Source organism: Tenrec ecaudatus, chromosome 14 (genome assembly GCF_050624435.1).
Source record: "Tenrec ecaudatus isolate mTenEca1 chromosome 14, mTenEca1.hap1, whole genome shotgun sequence".
Lineage (NCBI taxonomy): Eukaryota > Metazoa > Chordata > Mammalia > Afrosoricida > Tenrecidae > Tenrec > Tenrec ecaudatus.
In genome coordinates this window covers 15252260-15267629 of record NC_134543.1, presented here as the reverse complement: position 1 = coordinate 15267629, position 15370 = coordinate 15252260, and the positions used below count along the sequence as shown (strand labels likewise).

The following is a 15370-nucleotide window of genomic DNA, read 5'->3' as shown; positions in this document are numbered from 1 at the left end:
GATCCCCAAGCTGTATACATCCAGGCACTGTACCGGGCATGAGGAGCACACGGACAAACACAACACGCTTACCCTCAAAGAGCTGGTACTCCTGGAGCACTCGCCCACTACAGTAGATTAAGTAGAGCAGTCAATGAGCACTCGGGAACATGAGGCACAAGAAGGGAAGGGCACCATCTAACGTGGAGGGTCTGAGAAAACTCCCAAGTGGCCCAGACACCAGTCTTGATGCCACCGAGGATACATCAGTTAGGAAACGCAAAGAAAACCCTTTAGCGGTTGAGTTGTTCACTGCGTGGCTTACAAGCTGCTAACTACCACTGCCACTCTTTGGCTTTAAAGGAAGGACCAACAGGGCCAAGTCCTGATGGACGGATCCTGTCACGCTGCTGCTTCAGACAGCACCAAGGCTTCCCAGTGCAAGTCTTGGGTCAAAACCAACACCAGGCCTTTCTTCCAGCTTACCTACCCCCCATCCCCCATAAGTGACCTTCACGACATTGGCTCCCTTTCTCTCAGGTCCTCACTATGCCACGCTGCATCCACCCATGTGGGAGCTCAGCACCCACCCTCTGCCTTTCCGTAGCTCTATCTCCCTCTCTTCACAGCCCTCATTATCGTTGTGTTTGCACATATTTGTGTGCTTATGTATATAAAATCAGCCTCCCCGACAACCTAGAGGTAGGATAATCACATCAGGTATCTTTCACACCAAGACACCTCTGAGAGCGAAAGCTAAAACCAAAAGACCAAATCCCCTCCCATCAAGTTGATGCCGACTCATGGGCATCCTGTAGGGCAGGGCAGACCGGCGCCTGTGAGCTTCCGAGACGGTAACTCTTCACGGAGTAGAAAGCCCTGACTTTCTCCATGAAGTGGTTGGTGGTTTCAAACTGCTGACCTTGCAGATCACAGCCCAACACGCAACCACAACCACCAGAGAGAAAGGATTGCTAATAAGTACTCCAAACTAATCCAACTGTTTAGTCAGCTATAAGTGACAAGAGGGCAGGCATCTGTGTTTAATTCGCCATTATGCCCCCTATATATGGCACAAAGTAAGGCCCTATCATTGAATGAATAAATGATTTAGGGCTTGGCAGAAAATAGCCTTGGGAGATATTCATAGAGCAAGCCAATCAGACTGCATCTCCGGTTTCTGGAGAGAATGGCTCGGCAGTATATAATTTCTGGTATTGTTGCCCGGTATTATTGGGTCAAGTAGACTCACAATGACCCACAGGTGACAGCCTAGAACTGCCCCATATGGCTTTCTTTGCTGTAATGGTTACAAAAATAGATCACTAAGGAGCCAGTGGGTGGATTGGAACCATTAACCTTGCAGTTAGCAGTTGAGAGGGAGCACTTCCCTCATCTGCAGAGTAACACCTGACAACATCAAAGGAGTAGGGGCCAAAGCCATATCCAAGAGCCCAGCACGGTACCATCCTTTCAGGCAACCCCCTACTTCTTAAATCTTCCTCAACCAAAGCAAGTGGACAGAGCTGGTGAAATGAGGCTAACAGCCCAGAGCTCTGACGCTGGCATGGCTGCTCCCCATGAGCTTGTAGGTCTAGAAGGCTACAAAGTCATGGGGAGAAGAAAGAAGGGGCTGGGAGCCAGAAGATAACCACCCACCCTCCACAAGGAGCATTCCCATAGTCAGCCTGGCACTTCAGTTGAGTGGATTTTCCCCTGAGTCAGGAAGAATTTGTCTTGATACAATGACATAATCTCTAGCCCCATTATGTCAAGCAGGAGTAAAGCCATGATTAAGCATGGGCACTGGAGTCCAAGAGATCCAGGTTCAAGTATTACTTTTGTCACTAACTAGCTGCTACTCACAAGAACTTAACTGACTAATCTATTGTTATAGGATAGAGGTTATGAGTAGAGCTGCTAACTGGAAGGTCAGTAGTTTGAAACCACCAGTTCCTCTACTGGAGAAAAACGGGGCTTTCTGCTCCCTTCAAGAGTTTCAGTACCAGGAACTCACAGGGGCACTTCTACCCTGTCCTTTAGGGTCACTATAAGTCAGCATTAACACAATGGAGTGAGTTTTTCTTGTTTTTAGCTGCTATCTACTCTGCCCCTGGTTCAGGGCAGCGACATGCACAGCAGAATGGAAATGGGCCTTTCATTGGCTGATATTTAGTAGTAGATCCCAGTCCTTTCTTCTAGTCTGGATGTTTTGCTGAAACCTGCTCAGCACTGTAGCAACAACACACAAGCTACCACTGACCAGCAGGTAGTAGCTGCACAGAAACTTCAGGGGCTTAGAATCAAACCAGGGACTCCCATGTGGGGTGGAGGATGGACACTAAGAAGTTGGCCACTGAGTCAGCACGGCCCTCACCAAGTTGCTCACCAAAACCCAAACCGCAGCAACCCATCCGAGCGAAACAGATGCGGGTCACATTGCCACATTTCTTCTTCCTCGGAGGACCAATTGACCACTCGGTTCACACCTGAGCACTTTAACCACTGCACCATAAAGCTCCTTTCCAAGTTATTTAACCCACCCGACTGCCGTCAGGTCAACTCCAACTCATGGCAACTCTGTGTAGGGTTTCTAAGGCTGTAAATCTTTACTGGAACAGAGAGCCTCATCTTTCTCTCTAGGAGTGTCTGGTGGATTTGAACTGCCAACATTGAGGTCAACTGCCAATGCTTACACAACAGCATCACCCGAGTTCCTTACTAAATTCCTTACTGCCAAGGAGTTGATTCTGACTCTTAGCAACTCTATATAGAGCAGATCGCCTCAATGTATTCCTTTCCAGTGGCTGGTGGGATTGAAACAGCCCCTATAAGATGGAGCAGTTAACAGTTGCTGCCCCTTCGGCCGAGGAGGAGTATGAGACTCACTGAACTCCTTAGCACCAGACACTCAAAATCTCACTGCCATCAAGTCAATTATGATTCATAGCAAGCCAGAAGGACAGAGTCAAACTGCCTCTGTTGGTTTCCATGGTAGCAAATGTTTCTGGGAGTAGAGAGCCTCATCTTTCTCCCAAGGAGGAGTTGGTGGTTTTGAACCACTAACTTCATGATTAGCAGCCTAACGTGTAACCCCCTACACCACCAGGGTTCCTTAGCACTGGATACAGATCTTGTTTAATAAACATGAATAGTAGTCAACAAGCACAGCTGGCAGCTGGAGATTTGAGCTAAATGCTAAGACTCTGACACATAATAATCCCTGCCAGCGGGTCTATTTCCACGCATGGGAACCCCGCAGGACAAGTCAGGCTCCCTGTGTGGTTTTCTGAGATTGTATATCTTTATGGGAATAGACAATCTCATCTTCCTCCTGAGGAAGAGTTGGTGATTTCAAACTGCTGACCTTGTGGTTCACAGCCCGATGTGTAACCACTATGCCACCAGAGGTCCTTAATATCCTTCATGATCCCTAAGAGGTCATAACATAGAAACCAGTGGGAAAGCTTCAATTTGTGACTGATGATGTAGCGAGTAAGAGTTGTGGGGGACATAGCAGGATGAGAAGGAACCCTTTGGGGAAAGGTTCGTACTCTTATACCCATTACTGTTTAGTCAATTCCAACTTGTAGAAACCTTTAAAGACAGTCAGTCGACCCCCATAGGATTTCTAAGGCTATAATCTTTATGGAGACAGACGGCTAATGGATTCAAACCAATGATCTTTGGGTTAGTAGTCAGGAACCTAACCACTGTGCCCCAGGGTTCCTCATGGCTCATACTTTCTGGAAAGTGCAGACCTTATCGATGCTGCCTTTCTTCAGAGAAAGAGACTACCAGGAAGAGAAGGCATCCATTCCAGGCCAAGTGGATTCTGGGAGGTTAAGACACTTTTCCCAAGTTAAGGACTGCAAGATGCCAAGGAGAACGTCAGCCTTCTAGGCGGTGAGGCAATCTGCTCCCTCTGGGTGGAACTGACCAAACTGATTTCAGACGTGCTCCCTGGTAAGCCTGGGGTTCTCTTTGCCCGTGTTATGTCAGGGAGCTGAGATCGGAAGAGCCCACCCTCCCTGGTGGGCACACTGGCCAACTCAAGGGCCAGTTCCATTAAAGGCTTCTCTTCCGTGTGGCTATTTCCAGGAGAACCAGCGGCCGTGGGACCACACAAGCTGCGACAAAGACAGCTGAGGTCTCGGCCTGTCTATGACTTCCTCACCTAAGACGGACTGCCCCAAATCACCACCTTCGCAGGCAGAAGCACCTGGCCCTCCTTGTCAGTCAAGAAGACATCCTCGTGATTCTGCGAGGATTACAGAGGATGAACGTGTTATTGCTTTCTCCAAGACTTGTCAGTACAGAAGCTTCTGGGACAATTACACTGGGAACAAGGACATAACGCAATTGCGGTCCGTGAAGCATCAGGGATGAAGAAATGCTTGGGACTGCGTGGCAGGTAGATCGAGTTTATGGAAGCTGCCACTCAAGCACATATTTCATTTACTGTATCCCTCTGCCAAGGCAAGGCAAGGGCCCAGGTGTGCTTATCACCGCCTGTTCAGTTCCATCCCACGCGCACGCTCCGCTTTGAAGACGGAAGACGGGACCAGGGGAAGGAGATAACATCTTCTGAATGTCCTTGACTGCAGGCAATCCTTGGCTTACACCCTGCTTGATTTAAGGCAGACTGCACTTACAGCCACGGTTTCTCAATATGATTTGTGCATCTTTTTATATAAGAGGGAGCTTCAAAGGGTTCATAGAAAAATGAATTAAAAGATACTGGGATTTTTCCACAAGCTTTCACAAACTCCTTTGTATCTACGTATGTGTGTATATATGTATTAAAAGATATCTGTACCTTATCGGTAATGTTCCCAACTCCTCAAGACAAATAAAGATGGGATTTATAATGATATTGATAATAAAAGGCGGTAGGAATAAAACTGGGGGAAAAATTGAAGCACTCTATTTATCTCTGAGCCAACCCATGAGAATGAATGTCTGTCATAATTGGGGACTGCCTGTATATGCCAGGCAGTCTGTGAGACACTTCATGAGAGTTTTCTCCTTGACTCTTCCCAATAATCCCAAAGACAGGAATTTTCGAGCCCCTTTAATATGGGCAAAGGAGCTTTGCTGGCATAGTGGTCACACCTTGAACTGCTAACTGCAAAGTCCACCGTTCACAACCACTTGTCTCTCTGAGGGCGAACAACTGAGCTTTCTACTCCCGTAACGTTGCAGAAAGTCACAGGGGCATTTCCACCCTGTTGCTATGAGCCAACATCGACTCACTGGCAGTGAGTTTGGTTTCTATGAGAAGGGGCCTGAGTTTCGTGGGGTGAAGAGTCTTATTCTAATACCTTGCTCCTTCCCATCCTTGAGCATCCTCTTTGAAGACACAATATTCCATCCCTGGAATGGAATGGAATGGAATGCTACTCCACAGCACACAGTCCACTTTTCCCAAATCCTCTCTCCTTCTCCCTTCAGTCCTGTCCAAGGAGTAAAAGCTTTGAGAAAAGGCCATTGGCTCTGAGCTGCTTCGAAAAGTGACAGCCAAACTCAGGACTGGGTAAGAGTGCTGACTGACCCACCGATTGAGCACAGTATCACTGAACAAAACCTTATTTCCTTGAAGTGTCAAGTATTTTGTTCTGTATATATTTCCCACCCCAACCAAAGTATCACAAAGGAATGAGATTTCTTTTTAAGGGGGGGGGTGCATAGAAATAACTGGATAATATAATACAAGGGCAAAGTGTATGGGCTCTGGAGCTTGGCCGCCTAAGGCTCAAATCCCTCATTTATAAACTGCGTGGCCCTGGGAAAGTGACTTAACTCCTTAAAATGTATTTGCTGTCCATACAATGGGACGATGACGACTACACTAGTAACCCACCTCCCCGATGTGTTACAAGGGGGTACATTAATGAAAAGATCACACGCACAGCCTAGAGGAAAATAACCGATCAGTGGAAGCTATATTTTTTATTATTATTTACAACAGCTCTGCAGGAAGTCTTCCTAGTAAAGTCATCACAGACTCGCTGACGGTCTCTGGGGTGAGATTCAGAGATGATGTAGTTTATATTTCCTTATGGGCTGAAATGTGTGGGTTGCCCCAGGGCCCCTAGCGAGTCCTGCTGGGATTGGAGTTAGTATGTCTCTTGCGCCTTTGTCTAGTTGGGTTCATGTTCAAGGGACTTGACTCTTCCCTTGGGACATTCACCAGCCTCGAAGTGGGGCTCAGGAACAACCAGACCCTGGGGATAGAGACCCTTGCACAGAGTTCCAGGTGTAGAAATTCCTTGTGGCAAATAATTTGATCCCTGGTCTGGGTTCCCGAGAGCTGAGCCGCTCCTGGGGTCAAAGAGGAAAACTGATGATCTGAGGAGGTACTCACTTGAGGTCTGCACAGTGGCTAAGCCCCATGAGGCATGGCCATGACCATGTGATAAAGCCAATAAAGGCTTTGGATGATGAAGTGGGCAAGCTCGGAGCCTCAGTGGCGTGCGTGGACAGTCTGTTCCAGAGGGAATGGACACCCCTTGAGAGCCTGGAAGCTCTGCCCTAGACTGCTCCCAGACCTTGCCTCTGTGGTGAATTCTTTTTCACCTGCTAAAATAAAGATAGTCCTTTTTCTGGAGTTTGTGAGCATGTCGATGAATTCTCAATCCCACAGGGAAGGGAAGCCAGCAGGTCAGGATTCAGGGATGGAGAACTCACATACTTGTGATTGGCATTCTGAGGGGGTTAAAGGAAACCCTCACATTTAGGGGCCAGCTGGTTTGAAGTGCAGGGAGCCATGTGGACCCATGTTTGTGGTTGGTACCCCTGATTTACCCCGGGTAGCTGTGATGAGAGAAAGGGCTGCATAGAGCTGTCTGGAGTCAGACAGACGAGGAAAGAAAGATGGACATTTTTGGAGCAGCCTCCTTGCACTGGTTGGGGACAATTTGGTATTAGTAGGAGTTGAGATTCACTAGAGAAAGTGACCCCTTGGCCCAGCCCCAATTCCCAACTACATGCCCCTCCCAACAGAAGAATTTATTTCAGAGGTCGGAACTGAATCTGCAGCTTCAGGAGAGGGACATATCTGATGGGAGAACACGGGAGCAGATGAAGGGGGAGGAGGAGAGAGTGGAGCACATGCTGGCGCACCAGGCCTTGAGGATGATGTTCCCACTCAGGACAGCCAGTCCACAGAGAAGACCACATGGCCGGCCCCACTATGAGACATGACGTCCTTCACTGACCCATAGCCCTACAGGGACAACACTGGAGACACAGTGTGGGAATTGTGCCCGATCTGATCCTGCCACACTGAGGCAAAACAGTAAGGGGTGCAACAGAACTGCAAGGGAACAGAGCGGCAAGGTCTCCAGGGAATGCCAAAGTTGGACTTTGGGGCTAGGGCTTGGTGCCCCAATACACTGGACTGGAAAACACTCATCAAGGCCACCAAACAGTCCTTGAACTGACTACAAGCTTTTCTTTCTTGTTGTGTTTTGTTTTTTGTCATTTTTGTTGTTGTTGTTCTATTATATATTGTTGCTTGATTTTTCTCTGTCTTGTTTTTGTGCATGTTATTATCTCCGCAGGTCTGTCTAAATAACATAGGCTGGATAAACAATCTGAAGGAGAAAACAATGGGACCAACAGTTGTTGGGGAGGGGACATGAGAGAGGGGGAGGTGGGGGGAAAGGTAGTGATGTTAACAAACCCAGGGACAAGGGAACAACAAGTGATCCAAATTGGTGGTCAGTAGAGTATAAGAGGCCTGGTAGGGCGTGACCAAGGATAATGTAACCAAGAGAAATTACTGAAACCCAAGTGAAGACTGAGCATGATAGTGGGATAAGAGGAAAGTCAAAGGAAATAGAGGAAAGAGCTAGGAGGTAAAGGGCATTTATAGAGGTCTAAATAAAGTAATTACATATGTAAATATTTTTATATATAAGGATGGGAAAATAGATTTATGTGCATATATTTATAGGTTTAGTATTAAGGTAGCAGATGGACATTAGGCCTCCACTCATGTACTCCCTCAATACAAGAACACTTTTTCTATTAAACTGACATTCTATGATGCTTACCTTCCTGGCACAATCGCTGAAGGGAAAGCAGGTGAATAAGCAAATGTGGTGAAGAAAGCTGATGGTGCCCAACTATCAAAAGAGATTTCATCTGGGGTCTTAAAAACTTGAGGGTAAACAAGCAGCCATCTAGCTCAGAAGCAACAAATCCCACATGGAAGAAGACACCAGCCTGTGTGGTCATGAGGTGTCGAAGGGATCAGGTATAAGGCATCATCAGAACAAAAAATCTTATCATTGTGAATGAGTGGGGGAGTACGGAGTGGAGACCCAAAGCCCATTTGTAGGCTACTGGACATTCCCTTACAGAAGGGTCTTGGGGAGGAGATGAGCCAGTCAGGGTGTGATGTAGCAATGATGAAACATACAACTTCACTCTAAATCCTAAATGCTTCCTCCCCCCACCCCCCATTATCATGATCCCAATTCTACCTAGACCAGAGGATATACACTGGTACAGATATGAACTAGAAACACAGGGAATCCAGGGCAGATGATCTCTTCAGGACCAGTGGTGTGAGTGGTGATACTGGGAGGGTAGAGAGAGGGTGGGTTTGAAAGGGAGAACCAATTACAAGGATCTACATATAACCTCCTCCCCAGGGGACAGACAACAGAAAAGTGGGTGAAGGGAAACGTCGGACATGGCAAGATATGACAAAATAACAATTTATAAATTATCAAGGGTTCATGAGGGAGGGGGAAGCAAGGAGGGAAGGAAAAATGAGGAGCTGATGCCAGGGCTTAAGTGGAGAGCAAATGTTTTGAGAACAATGAGGGCAATGAATGTACAAATGTGCTTTACACAATTGATGTAAGTATGGTTTGTGATAAGAGTTGTATGAGCCCCTAATAAAAATGATTTTTTAAAAGAATTAAAAATAGAGAATAAAAGAGAAAGTGACCCCTTGATGATACCTGGGGTCACATCTCAGAATCAAAGGTCATCCCATTGTTCAGGGGGACCTGCTCAGTGGGGGCTGCTTCAGCCTACCAGGTCCCTGGGGTTCTCTGAAAAGATATGGAGAACAATGACGTGCCAAATCGTCCACAGCATCAGAACCCCTCTATGAGTTTTGTTGGAAAGGAATTCATTTTTGAAAATGCAGCATAGAGTTTTGAGATCTATACCCCGCTGGAAGGTAGTAGCCACCATTATTGAATCCAGCTGGTCCTGGAGCCAGAAGAAACCATGGAACCCCCCTTTTCCATCCCTCCATTTCCCAAATCTTTAAGGAGCTCGAGAAGGATGAGACTCCTCGTCGCTTCCATCCATCTCATCCTTTCCACCATATCCTAGTCTTCTGGCAGGCCCCAGAAGGTGGTAGTGAGTCCACCCGAAATGCAACGATTATCCACAAAAGACCACAGAGGTGCAATGGTTCCACACTGCTGACTCAAGTAAGGTCAGCAGTTCAGGCCCCCCAGGCCCCCCGACACTAAGGAGGAAGACATGCCTATCTGATCCTATATAAAGATTACAACCTCGGAGACCTTTGTCTCTTTGGGGGCCACATGGGCTCAGTATGCATCATAATCATACCCACAATAAATGTCCACAGTGTCCCAACAACGATGGTGGTTGTCAGAAGGAAAGAAGATCTGTTCTGGGACCTGGCTTTCAGGACCTCGGCAGGAAAGTCATCCACATGCTCTTCAAAAAGTTTGTGGGCAAATTCTGTTAACTTTTCCATGAACTTATCAAAGCCCCCTGGTATACGGCCAACGATGACAAGGCTGAGCGAGCAGAGATCGATGAGCTTGAGGAGGCCCCGTGGAGTCAGCATGGGGAAAGGGGCAGTGGAAGTGGAAGTGGACAGAGGCAGTCACGCTGCAGTGTCACCTCCAGGAAAGACCGAGCAAGCCCAGCTCAGTAGCCGGCAGCCAGTGTTTCTGGCTCCACCTGGGTCAGTCATGGGATGGGGACCAGCCTGGGAGGGGAACGTGATGTCAGAGAGGTGATGTCCGGAGGGGCTAACAGCTCAGAGCTCTCTGGTCAGAGCACTACCAGCAGTGCCCTAGACGTCGAAGTAGCAGCGGCGCATCCCAGAGAAACCAGAGCAATACATCTCAACTGGGTCTTAAAGACTGCGCATACATGGCTATTCTAGATGACGCTTCCAAATAGAGATGGTTTTCCATCTCAGCCACAGAGACCACCCTTCTGTCAGTGGAGGCTTATGTGTTGCTATGATGCTGAGCGGGTTTCAGTAGAGGATCCAGATGAAGTCTCTAAAGAAGCAGGTCTGTCGACCCACTTCCCCAAATCAGCCACTGGGAACCCTACGGATCTAACAGTGGAATCTTCAAGCATTTGCTATGGGGGTGGTGCAGGACCACTGTGCATGAGGTCCACTCAACAGCAGTTAACAACAACACTGCATTCCCAGTTTCTCATATTTGTGGCATATGTATCTGCCTGCACCAACGCCCGATGCTGTACTCGGCCGTAGAAGTCTCGGTAGCTCGTAGAACAAGTATATCCCAGCTGGTCTTCCTTTGAATTGATTCTTTGATCGACTTTTGTATTCATTTGACTCAGAGCATTGTCATTGGCATTCATTGTGAAACGTCTGATATAAACTGTACTCATAAACACGGTAAAACAGTATGGCGCTTCCAGGCATCGTGGATGAATATATTGTCTGTGCAATGAAGCTGCAAAAACAAAAGAGCGGGCAGAGTCCGAGTGCACTTGCCTCGCGGAAACACCTTTGTCTCCAGCAGCAGCTCGTAGAGCTCGCTGTCCTTCAAAACTCACACCGTGTCTCTTCGGAGAAGACATCTTTGTCACCTGCAGGCGGAGCTCCCATATCATTTGGATCTTTCCATTCTTCTATTTATTCATATGTCATGTTTGGCTGTGTGTGCGTATTCCATATTCCTCTCTAGTGTCTTCAAAAGCCTGGTGCATATTAAGTATTCAATAAAGGTTGGTTGGAGAAATGAATGTACAGAGAGATAATCATATCAAAGGGGACAGAGGTCATGGAAAAAGTAAATTAGACAGTGGTTGAGGAGCCAATTATTCTGAATTCGATACAGAAACTCGAGTGGCGAAGAGGGTCTCTCATGGGTAATCATCAGTTCAAAAGCACCAGCTGCACCCCGGGTAGGGGGAGGCTTTGTGCTCCTACAAAGAGTTACTGACTTGAAAGCCCACAGGGGCTGTTCTACTCTGTTCGACAGGGCCCTGGTGCTGTGAGTTGGAATCAACTCAACGGCAGTGGCAGTGTAGACAAACCCATCCAAAGAAGATGAATTGTTTCCCATTTCCATCAAATGTCACCATTAAGTGACACAGTGACTCCCTGCAGAGTCAAGCATGGTAGAAAAAGCATGCACTCAATGATATAGTTCAAGTCTATTGTGCCAACCTGGCCAATAAACACATGTGGGGTTAATTGAAGGGCGGAGGGATAAATAGCTCAGTGAGCCTCGCCTTTCTAGTTCTCGGGTCTCTTACTTTCTGATGGTCGGACCAGGGTGCAGCTGCCTTAGCCAGTTCTCTGCTTCAGCTGGCAAGACTCACTTCCTGCAAGACATCCCTGAGGAGAAACCACATGGACCTGGGTGCTGGAGCAGCCGTGTGGAGACCCCTGCCAGTGCTGAGATGCTTACATGTTCACTGAGTCGGCTTTCCTCCTGCAGTCGGCGTCATTGCATCTGTTTTGTGAGATGGGGGAGGACTTTGTGAACTGGTGTCGGGCATATGGGTTAATATTGGACTTGTGGGCTTGGGCAGCACTGGGTTGGGATGTTTTCTTGATGTGCACTTACCCTTTATGTAAAACTCTGTCATACATATGAATTTCTGTGGATTCATTTCTCTAAAGTTCCCAAATTAACATGCTCAATAACTGGCCTAAAAATGGTTGGCTCCGACTTGCTCATCATCCCAGAAGAAAGTTGGTGGTTCAGCCCGCTTCTCAGCAGCAGCATGGAAGAGAGGTGTGGCAGTATGCTCCAGCGAAAGTTCCGGGCAAGAAACCCCCCAGGGGGTTGCTGCTCTAACACCCGGAGTCGCTCGGTGGCCGTAGAGTTTTTGTTTGGTTTTTGTTTCAATGACGGGGCAACCCCTGACCCTGAAGGGATTCAAGCACTGAGACCTGGTGTCACTCTTCAAACACCCCTTTGAGACCAGCACCACACAGTGCTGAAACAAGCTCTGTGGTCCCATCATGCCATGGATTCACTCCTGCCTTCTCACCCCCCATGAATATTTCATGAGAACTTACTGTTTCCAGAACTATTCTGGCCAGGGTTGGTGGTGGTGTTTGTTGGTGGTGTAACCAGCCAGTTCCGACTCATGGCCACCCTGTGCACAACAGAACGGGCACTGCACGGTCCTGCACCATCCTCACAATGGTTCCTGTGCCTGAGCCCATTGATGCAGCCACGTGTCCATCCATCTCGTTGAGGGCCTTCCTCTTTGTCGCTGCCCCTCCACTTTACCAAGCATGATGTCCTCCTCCAGGGACTGGTCTCTCCTGACTACATGTCCAAAGGATGTACAATAAGATCTTGCCACCCTTGCCCCCAAGGAGCACTCTGGCCGCACTAAGCAATCGAGAGATAATAATACACCAAGCAGATCAGCCCCCTGATTTCACCGCTAGTATATACCAGTGAAGGAGACAGGTAACAAGCATTTTGTCCCCCCAGAACTCTCTGGCATTGAGTCAATTCTGACTCAGCAACCCTGTAGAACAGAGGGGCAAGTTTAGAAGGTTCAAGAACAGCCAGAAAGTCGGTGCTGGAGAGGAGAGGCAAAGCGTAGACTATGAGGTCAGACAGGACACCCAGGCTGTGGCCCATTTCCTTTCAACTCAAATAGAACGGCTGGTGAGGATGGGAGCATCCTGTACTACCACAGGTGCTCCCTAATGACAGGCTGTCAACCATTGGACTGCCTTCAACTTTGGAGGATTAAATGTTTGCTCTCATGTGCTCTCTCTCTCTCTCTCTCTCTCTCTCTCTCTCTCTCTCTCTCTCTCTCTCTCTCTCTCTCTCTCTCTCTCTCTCTCTCTCTCTTGCTCTCTCTCTCTCTTTCTGTGCCATCACATCAATTCTGACTCATGGCCTCCCTACAGGATAAAGTTGAATTTCCCCTGTGGGTTTCTGAGGCTGTCATTCTTGACGGGAGTAGAAAGCTCCGTCTTTCCCCTGTGGAGCTGGCTGGTGGTTTGGAACCACCGACCTTGTGGTTAGCAGCCCAATGAGCAAGCACTACATCACCAGGACTCCAGCACATAGTCCAAAAAACCAAGCTCATTGCCATCAAGCTGACTTGGACACATAGATACCAGCTAGGATGGGAAAACTGCCACTGGGAGTTTCGCATGCTGTAACTCTTTCCTGGAGCAAAACCCCTTTTTCTCCCTCAGAGTGGCTGACAGTTTTGAACTGCTGGCCTTGAGGTTAAAAGCCCAGTATGCAATCCACTGCTCCATGAGGACTCTTATCCCATAGATGGCAAAACCAGCTCACTACTATCAAGCCGACCCACAATGGCCCTATAAGGCAGTGGTTCTCAACCCTCCTCAAGCCGCAACCCTTTCATACAGTTCCTCATGTTGCGGTGACCCCAACCATCAAATTATTTTCACTGCTACTTCATCACTGTCATTTTGCTACTGTTATGAATCGGGCGACCCCTGTGAAAGGGTTTTTCAACCCCCCCAAAAGGGTCGCGACCCACAGGTTGAGAACCGCTGCTCTAAGGAGAGGGTGGAACTGCCCTGCAGGTCGCCAACGCAGTAACTCTTTACAAGAGTAGAAAGCCCCATCTTTCTCCTGGGGAGCAGCTGGTTGTTTCAAACTGCTGTCTTTGTGGTGAGCCGCTGCAGCTCAACGTGTAACCCAGGGCCCTTACGAGCTACCTCAATAGCAGCCTTAACTGAATTCAAGTGATAGAAGGCCACAGATACTCCGACTTACTGCCCTTTGATGTAATAACTGTGTCGGCCTCCAGGGGACCCGAGAGATCCTGCCCAAGGCCTTCATTTCTCCAATGAGGACTCCGAGGCCAGGCCAGGGTCACTGTGTGAATTGCTAACAGCCAGACAGCAGAGTCAGACTGAAGTCCAAATGAGAGTGCAAGCCTCTGGAAAGCCACAGGATGCCTGCCCATCTAGTGGCCGCTCACCAAGTCCTCTCCTGCGGAGAGGGTCCTGGTCCTGAGAAATGACCCAGTGGTAAGAGGGACCAGGCTGAACTCAGTGATGCAGGGAGACAAAAGGACTGCTCTCCCCTCTCCCCACCGCTGTCCTCCAACGGCTACTCTTGCCGCTCACCTGGATCAGCGTGTCCAGCTCCTGGGGGCTCACACAGACGTGATCTCGCAGGAATTCCGCCTTTTCCAAAGCAATGGTATTCTTCTGGCTGCTCTCAAAAGGCTGCTCCAGGGCCCGGAAGACGAGCCCCCCGGTGACGAGGTAGACCACCACGACCACAAAGATGGCGACCACTGTTTTCCACTTCATGACGCTCTGCAGGCCCCCCTGGGAGGCTCCTTCCATTCTGGCTACCACCGTGGCTCGGGAGGAGATGGCAAGGCGTGGGGCAGGGGAATGGCCGTTAGTGGCACTCTTGGGCTGGCAGGCAGGTGCCGCTGAGGGAACAGCCACTGGGGAAACGAGGGTGGAGAAGGGGGAGAGGGGAGAAGAGAGTTTGTTTATAAATAGGAAACACAAAACTTGTCAGAAACAAAGCACAGATGTCTTGCTAAGCCGGCTTTCAAATTGGAGGATTAAAAATTTGCTCACCCAGCCTGCAGTTAGGGTGTTTCATCAGTTGCTAGGTGCCGCTTGGAGTTCTAAAACATGATTCCCCAAGGGTCCTGGATTTTTTTTTATTGTTCTCTTTTTTATCCAGTTTTTCTGGGGGGGTTGGTTTTGTTTTTAAATAGTACTGAGTTTGAGATGTTTATATCTTTTCTACAAGGGCTCAGATTTAAACCCATGCTCTATTATTTCTAAGTTAGCTTCTCCTGCAGCTTCCCTGATTAAGCAAAAGGTGAGACAGACACATGACACAAAGTCCTATTTGAGAAACAAATCTTGTTCAGTTTGGACAGGAAATAGCCCAGAGAGACCCAGTTACATGACCAGTACTGTGGTCTAGATAACACCAAGAGTGAAGGAAAGAGGAATGTTTAGCAAATTAAAATGTCCCCTTTAGGGGAGGGGGACTATGAGGTGCCCACACCCTTCCCCCGCCCCACCCCGACACCCACACAAAGCATGCTTACCATAAAAGAAAAAGGTCAAAGATGACACACTAAATAAAGTTCAGGTTTTCAGAGACCACTAAGAGTGGCGGTTTTCAAC

At 48.3% G+C, this 15370-nt stretch overlaps 1 protein-coding gene across 1 annotated transcript in view; it reads right to left on the bottom strand.

Moving 5' to 3' along the window:
* KCNK10 (potassium two pore domain channel subfamily K member 10) overlaps positions 1–15370 on the bottom strand; it is a 145996-nt gene that overhangs the window by 66786 nt on the left and 63840 nt on the right. The window contains exon 2 of the mRNA XM_075531621.1: positions 14336–14667. Coding sequence (XP_075387736.1) covers positions 14336–14667 — 332 coding nt within the window. The remainder of the gene's footprint in view (positions 1–14335; positions 14668–15370) is intronic.